Raw genomic sequence first — 14677 nt, 5'->3', positions numbered from 1 at the left:
TAAATTAACAGAGATGCTGCTGTCAGGGACCAGGTTAAAAAGAGCTTAGTTTGCCCAGGCTTTCATCTCCCTTACAAACAAACCTGGAGCGTTTCTGCCTAAGCAGTTTCAGGGTGGGGTGGGGGTGTTCAGCTGACAAAATCAGCTCTTCCAGCTGAATGCTAATGTTTAAATAAATGGACACACAGATGTGTTAATAATTCATGCTGTTCTGCTTCTTGAATTTGCTGAAGGAGGTGAATGCACAGGGGGCGACGAAACCATGAGGGCTTTAGGACCCATGAGAGTCTCCCCTAGCAGGAGGTGGAATTCTTCTATAAGCCAGCAAGAGTCCAAGCATTAACATCAGAGCTCTTGCAGAGCCTTAGAGAGAAGGACTGGCACACAGGGAAGAGGGTCAGTGCTGGCAGAGAGTCATAGGGGACCCAGCAAAGTCATGGATTTCCTCTTGCAGCTGGTTCTCTGCCTTCAGCTAGTCCCCTGGACCACCACTCTAGGTAAGGCACTTGGTTGTTGGTGTATTTCCATCCCTTCCTGGCGCAGAGTGTCTGCCTTGGTGACTTGGACTTCTTTTTCTTCATCTTTTTGAAAGTTGATGGGTGTGGGTGTGGGGGGAGAGTTAAATGGAAAAAGGAAATATATAGGAAACTCACCAAGTGGCTGTCACATTAGACTCTTTTATCCAGCTCTGATCATTGCCAAATAGATTTGAATCATATACATTTTGTAAATAAAAAAGGCAGACTGTCTTGCAGTGGGGTAATGCTGAGTTATGAAAACTGAAAGTGGGTTTTCCTAGCACGTAGTGCTTGAGAAATACTGCATGGTATCTTATGCTGATGCTGAAAATGCTTGCCTCATGCTTTGGCTGAGGCTGTTTTAGAAGAGAAGCAAAAGATTGCCTCGTGCAAATCCCATGTTTTTGCTTGGGGATGCTTTTCAGGGTGAGGGATGCATAAAAGGAGGGACTTTGGGAAGGTGTACTGGAGAGGAAAGCGTACTTTCTGTGTAAGTAGTGTGGGTTGGCCGAGTGGGGGAGAGAAAACAGGTTTATTAGAGATCTTAGAAGGAAGGGGTGTGACAGCCTCCTAAGGAGTGCTATGCAAGCTGAGTTTGGAATAGAGGCTCAGTAGTTTAGGTTTGTTTATCACTATCTGCTGTAATCTGGATCCGAGGGAGCAAAATGAAATAAGGGTGACTTGGGAACTCCAGAGGAAGGGCAGGAGAGTTGGAAGAATGGAAATAAAATTAAAATTGCTATCTGCTTGAAGGATGGCTTCCAGGAGGTGGGGTGGGGAATGCAATTTGTTATGATTTCTGTTGCATTTTTATTCCAATTTCTGACCAAAAAAGCTCCCCAAACCGTGTGTGACATTTTTTTAAAAGCCCATTTTAAAATCTACACTAAAATGCAATTTAAGCAGGACACTGATAGGGCAGACTTACTTGAACATTGCACACAGTACATTGTATAGGAGGAGTCCCATGCCATGACTGGATAACTAGCTGAGAACAGATTGCCAAAATACTTGGAAGCTTCAGCACTATTGTAGAAGATCATGCTGTGGTTTAGTCGTGTCCGACTCTTCGTGACCCCATGGACCAGAGCACGCCAGGCACTCCTGTCTTCCACTGCCTCCCGCAGTGGAAGATCATAGACCTCCTCAAATCCTTACTCAGCCATGAAGCTCATTGAGGACCTTGGGCTAGTCACTGTCTCTTAGCCTAACCCACCTCCCATGGTTGTCGTGAGGGTAAACTATGGAGGCAGGAAACCATGTAGGCAGCCTTGAGCTCCTTGCAGGAAAGGTGGGATATAAATCAAGTAAATAAATAACTTGGGCTACTTAAGAATAGCTGCTTCAGTGCCAAATAAGAAGGAAAAAAGTAGCAACGGTACAAAGCCAAGAACAAAAGCAGTGCCATCTTCAAATTTATTCTTACCCTCCTTATTTCTCCATTCCTGCTTAAGATGTTTGTTATTATGCACATTTGACGTTCTGACATTGTTTGCCACATCCGTCTGTCAGAAACAAAGGAAAAATAAACTATTTATTAGTTTGGCAGCCAGGAGTCCCTGACTTTTCTGTACAGTCCTGGCTGAGATCTATTTGTCCTTCTGAGTCATGCCCCGTTTCAAGCGAGCCCCTGTTCATTTCAGCAGGGAGTTCCATTTAAAAACGTTTGTCATGAGGTAGTAACTTAAAGAGATTTTGCATGTTGCTGGTTCTGAAGGGGTTTGTGAGGATACTACTTTATTCTTTAAACCTTCACAGCTGCTTGCCCATAAAAGCAGGACACAGCAGCTTCCTAATCAGTTTGTGGTTGCCTGGCATACGATGAAAACCCACCAAACACCACGCAGGAGGGGCGCTGAATTTTAAATTTCTGCAATTTCCCCAAACTGCCTGTTGGCTTTTTAGTCTCTAAACTTATTGGTGGTCCAAACAGGGAAACCAGAGAGAAGTATGCATAACTATTATATGTTATCTTCTGGCTGACCAAGAGTGCCAGATTAGACACATAAAAAGCATGGAACATACTACTTGGTGCAGAATTTAACCTTCTGAGGACCACAGATTATATTGTTTGAATTTTAAAAAGCAGGTTTCTAGTCCATATGGTGTAGAAGCTAGGCTTGGAACTCAGGGGTCAAGGAATGTGTTCTGAAATGGTCAAAGAGAATTGGGGAGTCGGTAGAATCCCAGTGGTCAGGGAACAGTTCTCTAGTGTTTGGCTCACTTCCCCATTAGCAGAATTAGCAAAATATGAACAAGTTTAAAAGATGTGCATAATTAATAAATATTTTCAAATTGCTTTGTTTCGACCCTCCAGTGTTGTGAAGATGGACATAGGAACTCATTTGTAACAGCCCTATTCTCATGCTATGAATTACTTCTGATGCCCCCCACCCATACACATAGGGGTGTGGGTCTCTTCCACCTTCTGTATGCATTTGTGTATTCTGCAGTATTTAAATTTCAAGAAGATGATTATTCTTGAAGTTAACAATCTTCAAGAAAAATATACCGTATATACTTGAGTATAAGCTGACTTTTTCAGCACATTTTTTATGCTGAAAAAGCCCCCCTTGGCATATACTTGAGTGAGCGTCCTTTCAGGCTGCTCCTTCGTCCTCCACCGCCTTTGCCACTGTCGGCGGCGGTGGAGGAGGAACGAGCAGACCAAAAGCAGCCCTTTCCGGCTGCTTGTTCTTCCTCTGCCGCTGCTACCAGCAGCCTCTGGTGTGGTGAACCGGCTTATACTCGAGTCAATAAGTTTTCCCAGTTTTTTGTGGTAAAATTAGGTGCCTTGGCTTATATTCAGGTCGGCTTATACTTGAGTATATACGGTAATCAACTTCCTCAGCAGTTGCCTTGTGTGTGAAATAACTGGCTATGAGCTGCATTTTAGTGTTCCTGCACAAGCATTTGTATCATGAAAAATGCATCCTCCCACCTACTCAGAGATTCAACTTCCAGAAACCCTGCAGAGAGAGATGAAACACGCTAGTGAGTCACAAAAATAACCTAAAAAGCAAAAAAGAACAAAGGATTCTGTAGCACCTTAAAAAAGCAAAGGCAAGCATGTTGGTCTAGTGTGTGTGTATTCATTCTAAAATCCACAGTTGGGCAATGCCTTTATTAGGACCAACCAGAATGTTACAAAACCGTGAGTAAGCTTTTGAGTTCTCCAGAGCTCTTCCTCAAGTTGCAGGTTACAACTTGATTATTCTGAAGAACTCAAAAATTTGCTTACTCTTGTGTGACATTTTGTTTGGTCCTAATAAAGGTATTGACATAACTTGGGTTTTCATAGAATCACAGAATTGTAGAGTTGGAAAGTACCAATAAACAACAGGCTGACAATTATTCCCCCAAACAACTCCCCCTGCCCAGAAAATAACAAAATGTGATAGTGATTCTGCAGGGGTTTGGGGGTCAGAAAATGGGAATTGCCCCAGTAAATATGGCTCTGTTGGAGCAGTGTATGTGGTTTGCAGAATTTACTTATGGTAGGTTGCAGAATTTGGTGGAAGCTCACCATGGCAAATTTGGGTTCTCTGCCTTTTTGTGGAACTGTGAGGCAAATCCTGAACTCCTGGTTCCTCATAAGGCATGATTGATGATTTAACTGTCTTAGTGACGCCGAAATCACACTGAATTTAGTGACTGCTTTGTCCTTGTTGCTACAGACCTGTACTGAGTGAGTGGTGGGATTTAGGTCCATTTGTGAGGTAAATTAAACTCTTCCCATCAAAAGCACAAACTGAAACGGGAATAAACTTGAAGGGAACACGGTGCGGAGGGAGGGGGGAAGCTAGGAATAACAATCCACGAATCACATGCTACAACTTCTATGAGAAAACTGTCTGTGTACCATTTCTAAAGCAGAAAGTACTAGGCTGCAAAATACTAGAAAGGGGAAGGGCAAAATTAAAGCAGTGTTCCTGTTGATAAATGAAACCTCACTGTTTTTCATTGGCAGCGTTCTGTCCTTTGAAATCAGCAAAACAAACCCTAGTAACATAAATTCCAATGATGATTTGCTGCTGGGTCATTGTGTTCTCCTTGTAGGAGGAGTGAACTGTTTCTGATCCTCTGCACGGTGATAATGTTCATATTAGGAGAACCCACAGAAACCGTTTGTAATTGACAGCAGTTTAGTAATTGAACACAAGAGGATGGATTGTTACAGTTCAAGCATTCTCTATGTTTGCAACAAGAGCCATCCTGTTCCGCCTCTTGCTTTCAGACTTTCTTACTATGCGCAGTAAAAGCTATGGGACTCAAAAGGAATGAAAAATACTAAGAAGCAAAATATTAATGGCTGCTCTGACATAAGTGATTCCTTCCTGATGATTGCTGAATATATGGGAGTGTTATGTGGTTTGCAAAAGTCTGGGCATTTCTATATACAGTTACCAGAAGCTGCTGTGGTGTTGTTGTTTTTTGTGGTGTGTGTATGTGGGAGACACACACAGTTGGCCCACAAGGCTTGTCCTCTATGGAGAAGAATCTGTGAGCAAAGCTTAGGTGAGAATGCAGAAAATACGTTTAAAGTGCATGTGAACACTAAACATCAGAATCTAGGTTCCAATTCCTGGTGAATTTTTTCAAGTCTGTGTTGGGACGATGAGGTAGAATTTCTAGAGTTGGTCTTCAACATCCTGCATAATTCCTTGCCCAGATCTGACAGGCAGATTATGGAAAATATGCAAATATGTGTACAGTTACGGTACATACCTTATTCAGGTTGCAGAAATTAGCTTTCAATGCATCTGATTTTGGGTTACCTTGGCACAGAGACTTATTTGTGTGCATGAACATGAAAAATATTCAAAACCCTAGATATAAGTGTAGGTATTTTATATATCTTACTGGAACCAGTGTGGTAACCACTGATGAAACCAAACGTTTTCCCCAAAATGATAACTTTTGTTTTATTACCCAGTATTGGATCTTTTCTTTTAAGTAGTCAGAAAAGTAATGATGAAAACTTGCATAACTATTTCATTATTGGACATTTAAAGGACCAAAAACTCGAGGTGGGGATGAGGCATGATTCATAGAAGATAGGATAGATTTTGCCTATATATGAGGAATTTCAATCTTAATGGGTCAGACAACCCATATTTGCATAGATAGATGAAGTAATGTGAACCAAATGGTCGCAGAGACCCATTATCATGGTGGGTGTCAGCTGTATCTGTGAATGCTTGTTCTTGCATGCCATTTGTCCATATGAGCTTGTGTTCTAGGGTGTCTGTATGCAGATGGCAATGCATTGTATGAATGAGACGCCAAATATCTAGGAAAAGGGAATGAGTGGAGTAAAACGAAGAGGACTGATTCTGATCTGATGGAAATCTATATTGGGTTGGCATCCGTCTGTCTCAAGAGACAATGGAGGACTTTGACTTTGGGGGTGAATCAAATCGTTGGAAGGTTACAACACCTGCTGTGGCTGTAGAGACCGATATGGGAGAGACCTTCCTGATGTGGAAGGTGTTGTGGTGTCACACCTGGTGGTTGTAAGTTGCCCACAACTCACTTCCAGAAAGCAACATGCTCAACATGGAAGCCTGGCTGGTAGACCTTCATCTTGGTACTGGACATTAGAATCGTGGGGGACATGTTGTATCCTTCTGGGTAGTTTCTCCACCCATTGGTGCCCACCCAGCACTCGGTTCTCACCTGCGGCTCCTAGAAGCTGTTAGCAATGCGACAGGGGCCAAACCCTGGATAACTGCTTTGACTGGTTGGTTAAACCAGGTGAGGGTAGCTGATGGGTCTTAAATCCTCAGTAAGTAATAGAGGCTTGTCTATTCCCTGCATGTGAAGACAGGTTCCCATGGTTTGAGTGGACAAGACCAATAGTAGGTCCAATGGTAATCAACCTGGGAAGGTAGCCCATCTAGGAGAAGGAAAACTCTCATCACAAACCTCTAAATTAGTTTGGAGATGGTATTTAACACCAGTCAGATTGAATCAAATAAACAAGGAATATCTGGTGTTATGTTGGAGAGGATGCCAGGAAACCAGGAATTATGTTCGCATGTGGTGGGGGTCTAAATATATACAATTTTTCTGGCAAAGGGTGTTTAAGGAGATAACAGAAATCACTAGGTTAAAGCTGACCGAAAGTCCAGAGGTAGCATTATTATCAATTTACAATGGGGTGGAAGGTTCACAGGCTATGAAGGACTTGCTCACAAATTTATTGACAGCTGCATGAATTATGATAGCTAGGAAGTGGAAAGGGCAAGCAGAATATAAAATGGAAGAATGGTATAAAGAGGTGTGGGATATAGCTATTAATGATAAATGAACATGTGCCATTAAGGTAAGATGGGGAATACGCAGGAGAAATGATTTTGAGGAGATATGGAAGGTGTTTGTAGAATTTGTACTGTTAAAACGGAAAGGGGTCAAACCATTGCAAGAGGTGTTGAAATTTTGGGAGGTTGGATAGTTACAATGGAATGGTCTCGGTGGTGGGGTGCACATTTTTATTCTTATTTATGATTATTACTTTGTTAAAATAAAAAATAGAAAAAAAAAGAAAACCTCCGCTACCTTGAGGCTATACTTGATTGTGAGAAAGGCTTCGGGAAATCTATGTATGCAACCTTTTTATCGGTCACATTTCAAGACCCTTGGGTGTCTTTATGGCAAGATCCATCTGTGAAATGCTTTTAACTTAAACAGAAAAAAGAATCCAAATTATCCACATTTCCATACAGTGTATTTATTTGATTGGACCATATGCATAGCAAGAACTTTTTTGTTTCCACCCATCTCTTCAGTCGGATCTTGTTTTCTCCTATGGAGTTGAAATAGCAATAATGTTCAACTGTGCTTATCCCCTTCCAGTCGTGTTTGCATTTATAAAGTTCACTGTAGATTATAGCACAGAATTTCCTATTGGTTAACATGACATAAACTTGGTTCAGAGGAATGAAGAGGTCTTGGTGACAAGTGTGACCAAACCTGTGAGGAACAGCCAAGTGCGTGAGAGCCTTATTGAAAGCTGGGTGATCAGTGTGTTTGTGTGTTTAATGGGCTAGTTGGATAGCAGAGTCCCAGAGAACTTATCCAGTCTTTGTTAAGTACCTCTGATATAAAAGTACAAGTGGCACTTTTGCAATATGGTAGCAATTTTCCATATGACCTGTGCAGGTAGAGCACACTGAGCAGAGAGGGAACACTAGTGCAATACCTTGCTAATGGGTTCTGTTGCAGTCGTTCTGATGCGTCGAGTTTTCAGAAGCATTTAGTCCCTTTAGAAAAAACAAGCAAGACTTCCAAGCTTTGGCACAGTCTCAATCACTACCACCATGCAATGCACCTGCTATGCCCAGAGAAGCTTGTTTGATTCCATCCCTTGTTCTGCAATGGCAGTGGCTTTAGTGATGAATCTGATAGTGAAAAGGATTGGCTTTATAGTTCTCCCCACCCTTTGCCTTCTGCTCCTTTATCCATCAGAGAGGTCACTGACAAGGCTTGTGCCAAGGCTGCTTTTCCAAGCGTGATTCTTCTGATCAGCAGTAGTTGTATGCATCAGAAGCCGTAAGCAAAGGAGGCCAACAAATGCTGGCAACAAGGGGAGAGAGGCAGTGTGATTTGGGAGGATGTTGTGAGAGACCACCTCTTCTTATGTGAACAATCCTTGATAAAAGGTCTGTTAACAACAGAATATCTATATTGAATGGAGAAAAATGGCAGCATCTTCTCTTTAGGGAAGAAGGATCTGGGACACACAAAGGCACACCACTGTTGTGTGCCTAGCACCCAGTGAGTGGCAGGTACTGCCAGCTCAATGATGTCATCACAACAACAGGATAGATTCCCTACCTACACTACCATAACTAGAGTCCCAATAGCACAAGGGGAGCTAGCCATGATTTCAGACCTGCTCAAGTTATAAGTCAGAGATAGGATTGCACACTTAATACAGGTGATTCTTGTTAGTATAAACCGATTTAACATATTTCTTTGGCTGAAAAAAGAGAGAGGGACTGGAACCTGCTGATATCATCGGCATTTCTTCAGACCTTACACCAAATTTGTTATTATTATTTGCAAGATCATGCGTTTTGAACATCATCTAACTATGGAATATAAATCAGCATGAAACACACATGTGCAGAATGTTCTAGATTGTGACACCAAAAGCCAAAATTAAAACAATGCAAACTCCCCAAACCCAAAGACTAGCCACAGAAGGAAGATGAGGAACAACTTTTCTGACTTTTCCATAACATTAGACACCTATTGATTCAAGAAGAGTTCCAAAGACAAGAGCTATACCTTTGTAAGAGTATTTATAAAACTTCAGCTAAAAAGAAATATATGTTTGGCGGAATAAAATGAAATCATTAAAATGTGATAAAATCATAAAATGCAGAACAAATGTTTACCAAACACTGAATCAAATTAATTCTCTAAAAATGTTTGGTGAAAGAAAACAAAAATTCAGTTGCTGCCCTGTTTCATTTCAATAGCAGTAGTGTTCCAAAACACTAGTGCTACTACGCTAAAAACCTTTGTTCATGTAGAAACTAAACAAATATAACTTTAGGCTTCTCCAGGGAAGTGTACTGATACGGCTGCTGCCTAAGGAGCGAAGTAACCTGGTCCTAAGGCCATTTTAGGGCTTTATACAATAGTATCTTGAACTGGCAGCCAATGCAGAGCTTTCAGCAGCGGCATAATATGCGGATGTGGAGCTGCTCCAGCCAAAAGCTGGGCTGCAGCATTCAGCACTACCTGCAAATTCGAATTTCCCATGTGGCACATATGGCAATGAGCCAGTCTTATATCTACCCTGCTTGTTTGTATTTGCAACTTGATTTTGAGCATAGCGATTCCTTTTTGAGAATACCCCTTTAAGCATGTGAAAAGGCATGCTTGTGACCTGTTAATGTTGTGTTTACATTTTAATATTACATTAATGGAATGCACTCCAGAAAACATGCAAGCAATCTAACTGAAACATTTATGCATGTTTGCCATGAAACTCATCTCTCTTGACTCATTTGCTTAGGGTGTTTATATACCACTTTTCATCAGCAGGTGTCCTCACAGTAGTTTCCAGAACAATAAATAAAACATGATCATTAAAAAATAATAATCAAAGCATCAACAGCAAAACAGTAAAACTTGAAATGATACAATTACAAAAGCAGACTCAAGGCTCAGAAAAGTCTTAAGCAAATGCTAGAGAAGCAACAGAACATTATGGCCATTTGTGTCCCCAAGGTTCCACTGCTGGAGCACCACCACCAATAAGACCCTGCCCCAGATGCCTATAGAGCAAGCTCTGGCAAAACTGGATACTGAGCAGAGAATTTCATGGTTTACAGTGCACAGTGACACATCTTGGGAAGTAACAGAATTACCTCTAGTGCTGCATTATTTGCTGAAAACAGCAAATCCCTTTCAGTGTATCAGTCACCTATCAGCGCCACTTTGCTGTACAGCAATCCATTCAACTTTTACAAACATCCAGCACATTTCATTTGATTCAGATAATTTTGCCTGCCTAATTTTCAAACAGAGAGCATTCTCTCTCAGTACTCTCAAAAAGTGTTTACATACATTGGCCTTGGCAAAGGCCAGTAGTGAGCATCCACAGACCAAGAAAACAATGCCACTGAACCTCCTCCAAGGCTGTGTGTGTTGGGAATAAAGGCTAATGATTTGGTGCTGTGGCACTGCTAGAGGAACACCTGTATCTTGCCCTTCTTTCCCTCATGTATCTGTGGAATGTGTCGATTATCTGGAATACCGAAATACCACTACACATGACCAAATAGCTCCCACATGTTTTCACAGCCATACTGCAGTCTAATTCCGCATGTCTGATGCCTCCCCTCTTCACTGCTATATTCTTGTGCCAAGTGTCAAAAGAGGTGATGATAAAATTAAACAAAAAGTGCCCTTCTTTATTTGGCCTTGTTCAGCTGCCTGGAACAAAAGAACACCAGATTCTTAAGGATTTTCTAGGTTTATGCAGGGTCTCCCTTTAATAAAGAAACAAAAGCATTTTAGTCTGGAAATGACTTCAAGGCAGAGCACTATTCTAGCATGGGATGCTAGTCAGCAAGAAAAGGGAGAAGTTAAAATCATCTCCCTGCACATTCCAGCTTTTTAGCTGCCTTTCAATGCTGCGTTAAATTATTTTTCTGAGCTGGTAAAGGGTAAAGGGACCCCTGACCATTTTCCAGTCATGGCTGACTCTGGGGTTGCGGCGCTCATCTCGCTTTATTGGCCAAGGGAGCCGGCGTATAGCTTCCGGGTCATGTGGCCACCATGACTAAGCCGCTTCTGGCGAACCAGAGCAGCGCACAGAAATGCCATTTACCTTCCTGCCAGAGCGGTACCTATTTATCTACTTGCACTCTGACGTGCTTTCGAACTGCTAGGTTGGCAGGAGCAGGGATTGAGCAACGGGAGCTCACCCCGTCATGGGGATTTGACTTCTGAATGGCAAGTCCTAGGCCACCCGCTGGTAGACACAGCTATAAAGTGTTCCTTGGGAGTCTTGGACAGTAGACATTGTTACATGGCCACCCCAATCTCCGCCAAGCAGCTGCCCAAGATTCCAGGGGGTTCCAGGCACTCAACCAGGGTTGTGTTTCCACTGGGAAATAAAGGCACAGCTTTTCTTAAAGACTAGTGTTTTAAAGAAATATGGTTTATTGTACACATATTTACACCTGGGACTACAGAGCGTTACATCTCAAGAGGGGCCTGTTCCAGCATGACCTCTCAAGAGGGGCAGTGCAGCATTGGAGTCCAAGGCATCCTGCACCCGTGCCTCTGTCCCAGCATGCCATGGTTCAGCCTTGCATGGCCTCTGCCTGGAGTTCTGGCTCCACCCTTCTCCTGTTGAAGAGGAAGTGATCCTTCTCCTGTTGAAGAGGAAGTGATCCCAGATTCCTCAAAAGTGATGGTGGTCCGACCTGAAAAAACATTCCTGGGACCTAGAAGCTTTTATCAACTCAGTGAAATTTACTTCTGACACAATTTAAACATATGTAGACAATCTATAGACAAACATATATAAACAATTTAAATATATATAGAAACAAACCAACAAACGGATAAAATAACTATCAATTCATTGCCCTTTCACGACACTTCAAATCAGGGTGATTTGATTTCAGACAGCAGGTGAGGGATAGGGGGGGAGCGGGGCACATTGATGCACGGGGCACATTGATACACCAACAATATTTCAATATCGAGAAATGTTCTTTGTATCTTGACATCACTAAAATGTGTCTGTACATGTGTGAGTACAACAGTTGCGACCGCGCCACCCGCCAGTTAGCCATTGGTGTTTGACGAGAGTAGATGTGTTTATAGCACGGCCAACTAAAAAATTATGTGAAATGTAAAAGTGTTCCAACACTGTTTTACATCGTTTAGTTAAGATTTAAAAATATCAAAGGTAAGTTATTCCACTCAGTAATCAGGATTACACATGATTTTTAAATAAGTTTAGTGGTTTTATTAATAATTGTTAGTTTTTTTAGAAATGTCCGTTGGGGCACTTTGATACACTAAGACACAGGGCACATTGATACATATAAAAGGTATTGGGTACAATAGTGCCCCAATATACAAGTTTGCATGAAATCTCTAAACTCATTAATTTTGAAAAGAAAAAAATTTGTTGTTTACTACGTGGCCAAAGTCATTTCTAAATATAATATGACTGGTTATCAAGTGTCATATCTCAGGAAAAAACCAGGATCTTGTATGTTTGTCTTCCCCACTGTAGAAGACAAGGCTAGCGTTGATTTCAAGGACATTGTTTTGCCATTGCCAAAACCAAATTTCCCAGAGGGCACATCTCAAACATCATCTCTTTATACTTTTTCTATTGACGTAAGTGGATATAATGTGCAATAGAAGCTACACGTTAAGTAATTATCTTATTTTTTTATAAGCATTTTGTTTAAATTACTGTTTTTTGACTACCTGGTGTGAGTTCTTATACTTTTTAAGTTTTTCCAAAAAAAAAAAATTAAATGGATAGGTGTTTGAGGAAAGATTAATATAAGTTTGATGTTTTGTTAAGAAAACCTGCCATAAAGTCTATGATATGTGTGAAACACTGTTAGTTTTGATACGTAATTTAGATTTTAAGTAACAAATTGTAAGGCTGATTATGATCTCTCACAATAAAAAATGTTCTTTTATTAATTTTTTGCAAATAATTACCATTCTCATACAATTTACGCTTTGTATCAAAGTGCCCTGTCCAGTGTATCAAAGTGCCCCGTAGGTGTGGCATGATTAATACAAAACCCATTTTTTTACTGAAGTCATTATATTCTTATTATCTTCTAACTTCAATGGTTCTTTTGATTGCTATTATAATATTGATTATGCCATGCATCAAACCAAAAATTTTATTGACTCATTTTTGTTACATAGAATATGAGATTGAATTTTTCTGTATCTATCTGCCCCTAGATCTGTTACACGTTTTAATGGTTCCCCACGTAGGAAATTCCCTGTGGGCAGAAAGCTAATAAAACATCAAGGATGAGAAGCTTTCCCTGATAACACTTAGTTTTCTGTGGAAATGTTGCTATTGGTGACCAGAATTTGATCTGTAACCTAAAGTAATTATTTCTTATGTGTTATGGTCAGCGCCAAGGGCAACTAATCTCAGCCAACAGCAGAGTGGGATCTCTTTTTTGGCTGGTGTAGCTAGACTTGGAACTTCCCACACTGATTACTTCTGAAGATACAAGGACATTCTGAAGTAAAAATAGTTTCCAGAGTCCCTGCTGAGATTTCAAGTCTTTTCTTGCATGCACTAATCCACTAATTATAAACCTTTCAGAACATTTATGGTTGACAAAGTTAAAATCCAGGTGTTGGGTAAACAGACAAAAAGTCAACCACAACCAAAAGGTACAGAGAAACTGCAGAAGTCTTACAAGATATGTTAAAACGAGAATATCATTGCTTCTTTGTCTCCCGAGGGCTTTTTCAGACAATCTTTCTAAGCAAACAATACGTATTTGGCCATTCTTCTTGCTCGGTTGTGACAAGGCTTTGTAAGGCACGGTAAGGTCTCAGGCAGCTGATTTGGGGGTGTCAGAAAAGGGCAGAACATTGGTGGTAGCAGTAGTAGTAGTAGTAGTTATTTATTAAATTTGTATACTACCCTTTATCCAAAGATCTCAGAGCAGTTCACAGCATAAAAATACAAGATAAAAACACAATATACATAATAAAAGCAAGAACAAACCAAACCATCTCCCTTGTTCTCTTAGAATGGCAATTGCACTCACCAGAAAGGTGACGGAACTTACCTGAGAGGTACTGGAACTGGGTTCCTGTGAGTTCCCCCTGAAAAAACCCTATGTAGAATGTAAATCAGCCAAAGGCCTAGTTGAAGAGGAATGTTTTCACCTGTCACCTTTAAAATGTATAATGAAGTTGCCAGGTGAGCCTTGCTGGGATGAGCATTCCACAAGTGGGGAGCCACTGCCAAAAAGGCCCATTCTCATGTTCCTCTCCTCCAGACCTCTTGTGGAGGAGGCACACAAAGAGCGTCAGATGATGGTTGCAGGGTCCTAGTCGGTTCATATGCAGAGAGGAGGTCCTTGATTTATTATTTTTACTGCCAGGGAGGAAGAGAGATCCTTGTGGGATTTCCTACCTCAGGTCCCAAATAACTTGGCAAGATATATGCATCTTGACTTGCATGGGAGTGGGGGGACCTGCAAAATGTCCAGGTATGTCCTCAGTGTCACTACCACTGCAGAGACATTGCATTCTGCCCCCATTTCCTATTTTGCTATAGGAAAAACACAAACACAAAATGCCAGCATGTCATTTGTGTATTGGGGTGGGGTGCAGAATGCAGTTATGTATCATCATCATGTCTGTGTAACTCTTTCTGAATAAAAAAACCACAAAACCTTGTTCTTCATTTTGGAGATTTGGTATGGAGGAAAAACCATTAATGGGATGTGTGCTTTCCTGGCTGAGCTACTGCAGCAGTGAAGCGTTGTGCTGCTTTTGGTTTTTCTTTTCCTTTCTCTGACTGAGCCTCCAGGTTTTTTCTTGCAAGGGGCTAAATCTGCTAATTATAGCCCTTTCAGATCATTTATGGTTGAAAAGTTAAAAACCCAGGTGTTGGG

At 41.2% G+C, this 14677-nt stretch overlaps 1 protein-coding gene across 3 annotated transcripts in view; it reads left to right on the top strand.

The window, feature by feature from the left end:
* The first annotated feature begins 305 nt into the window (after nt 1-305).
* Nucleotides 306-14677, top strand: part of LTK (leukocyte receptor tyrosine kinase) — a 105157-nt gene continuing 90785 nt past the window's right edge. For 2 of the 3 annotated variants that reach the window (XM_079964351.1, XM_079964350.1), the window contains exon 1: nt 307-497. In XM_079964351.1, the coding sequence (XP_079820477.1) occupies nt 437-497 (61 nt within the window). In that variant the 5' untranslated portion in view covers nt 307-436. Of the gene's footprint in view, nt 498-14677 lie in introns of all 3 variants that reach the window. The other variant, XM_079964352.1, reaches the window with a different exon arrangement.

This window comes from Podarcis cretensis (assembly GCF_951804945.1).
Source record: "Podarcis cretensis genome assembly, chromosome: 1".
Classification (NCBI taxonomy): Eukaryota; Metazoa; Chordata; class Lepidosauria; order Squamata; family Lacertidae; genus Podarcis; species Podarcis cretensis.
The sequence above is the reverse complement of the archived record's forward strand: the minus strand, read 5'-3'. Positions and strand labels throughout refer to the sequence as shown.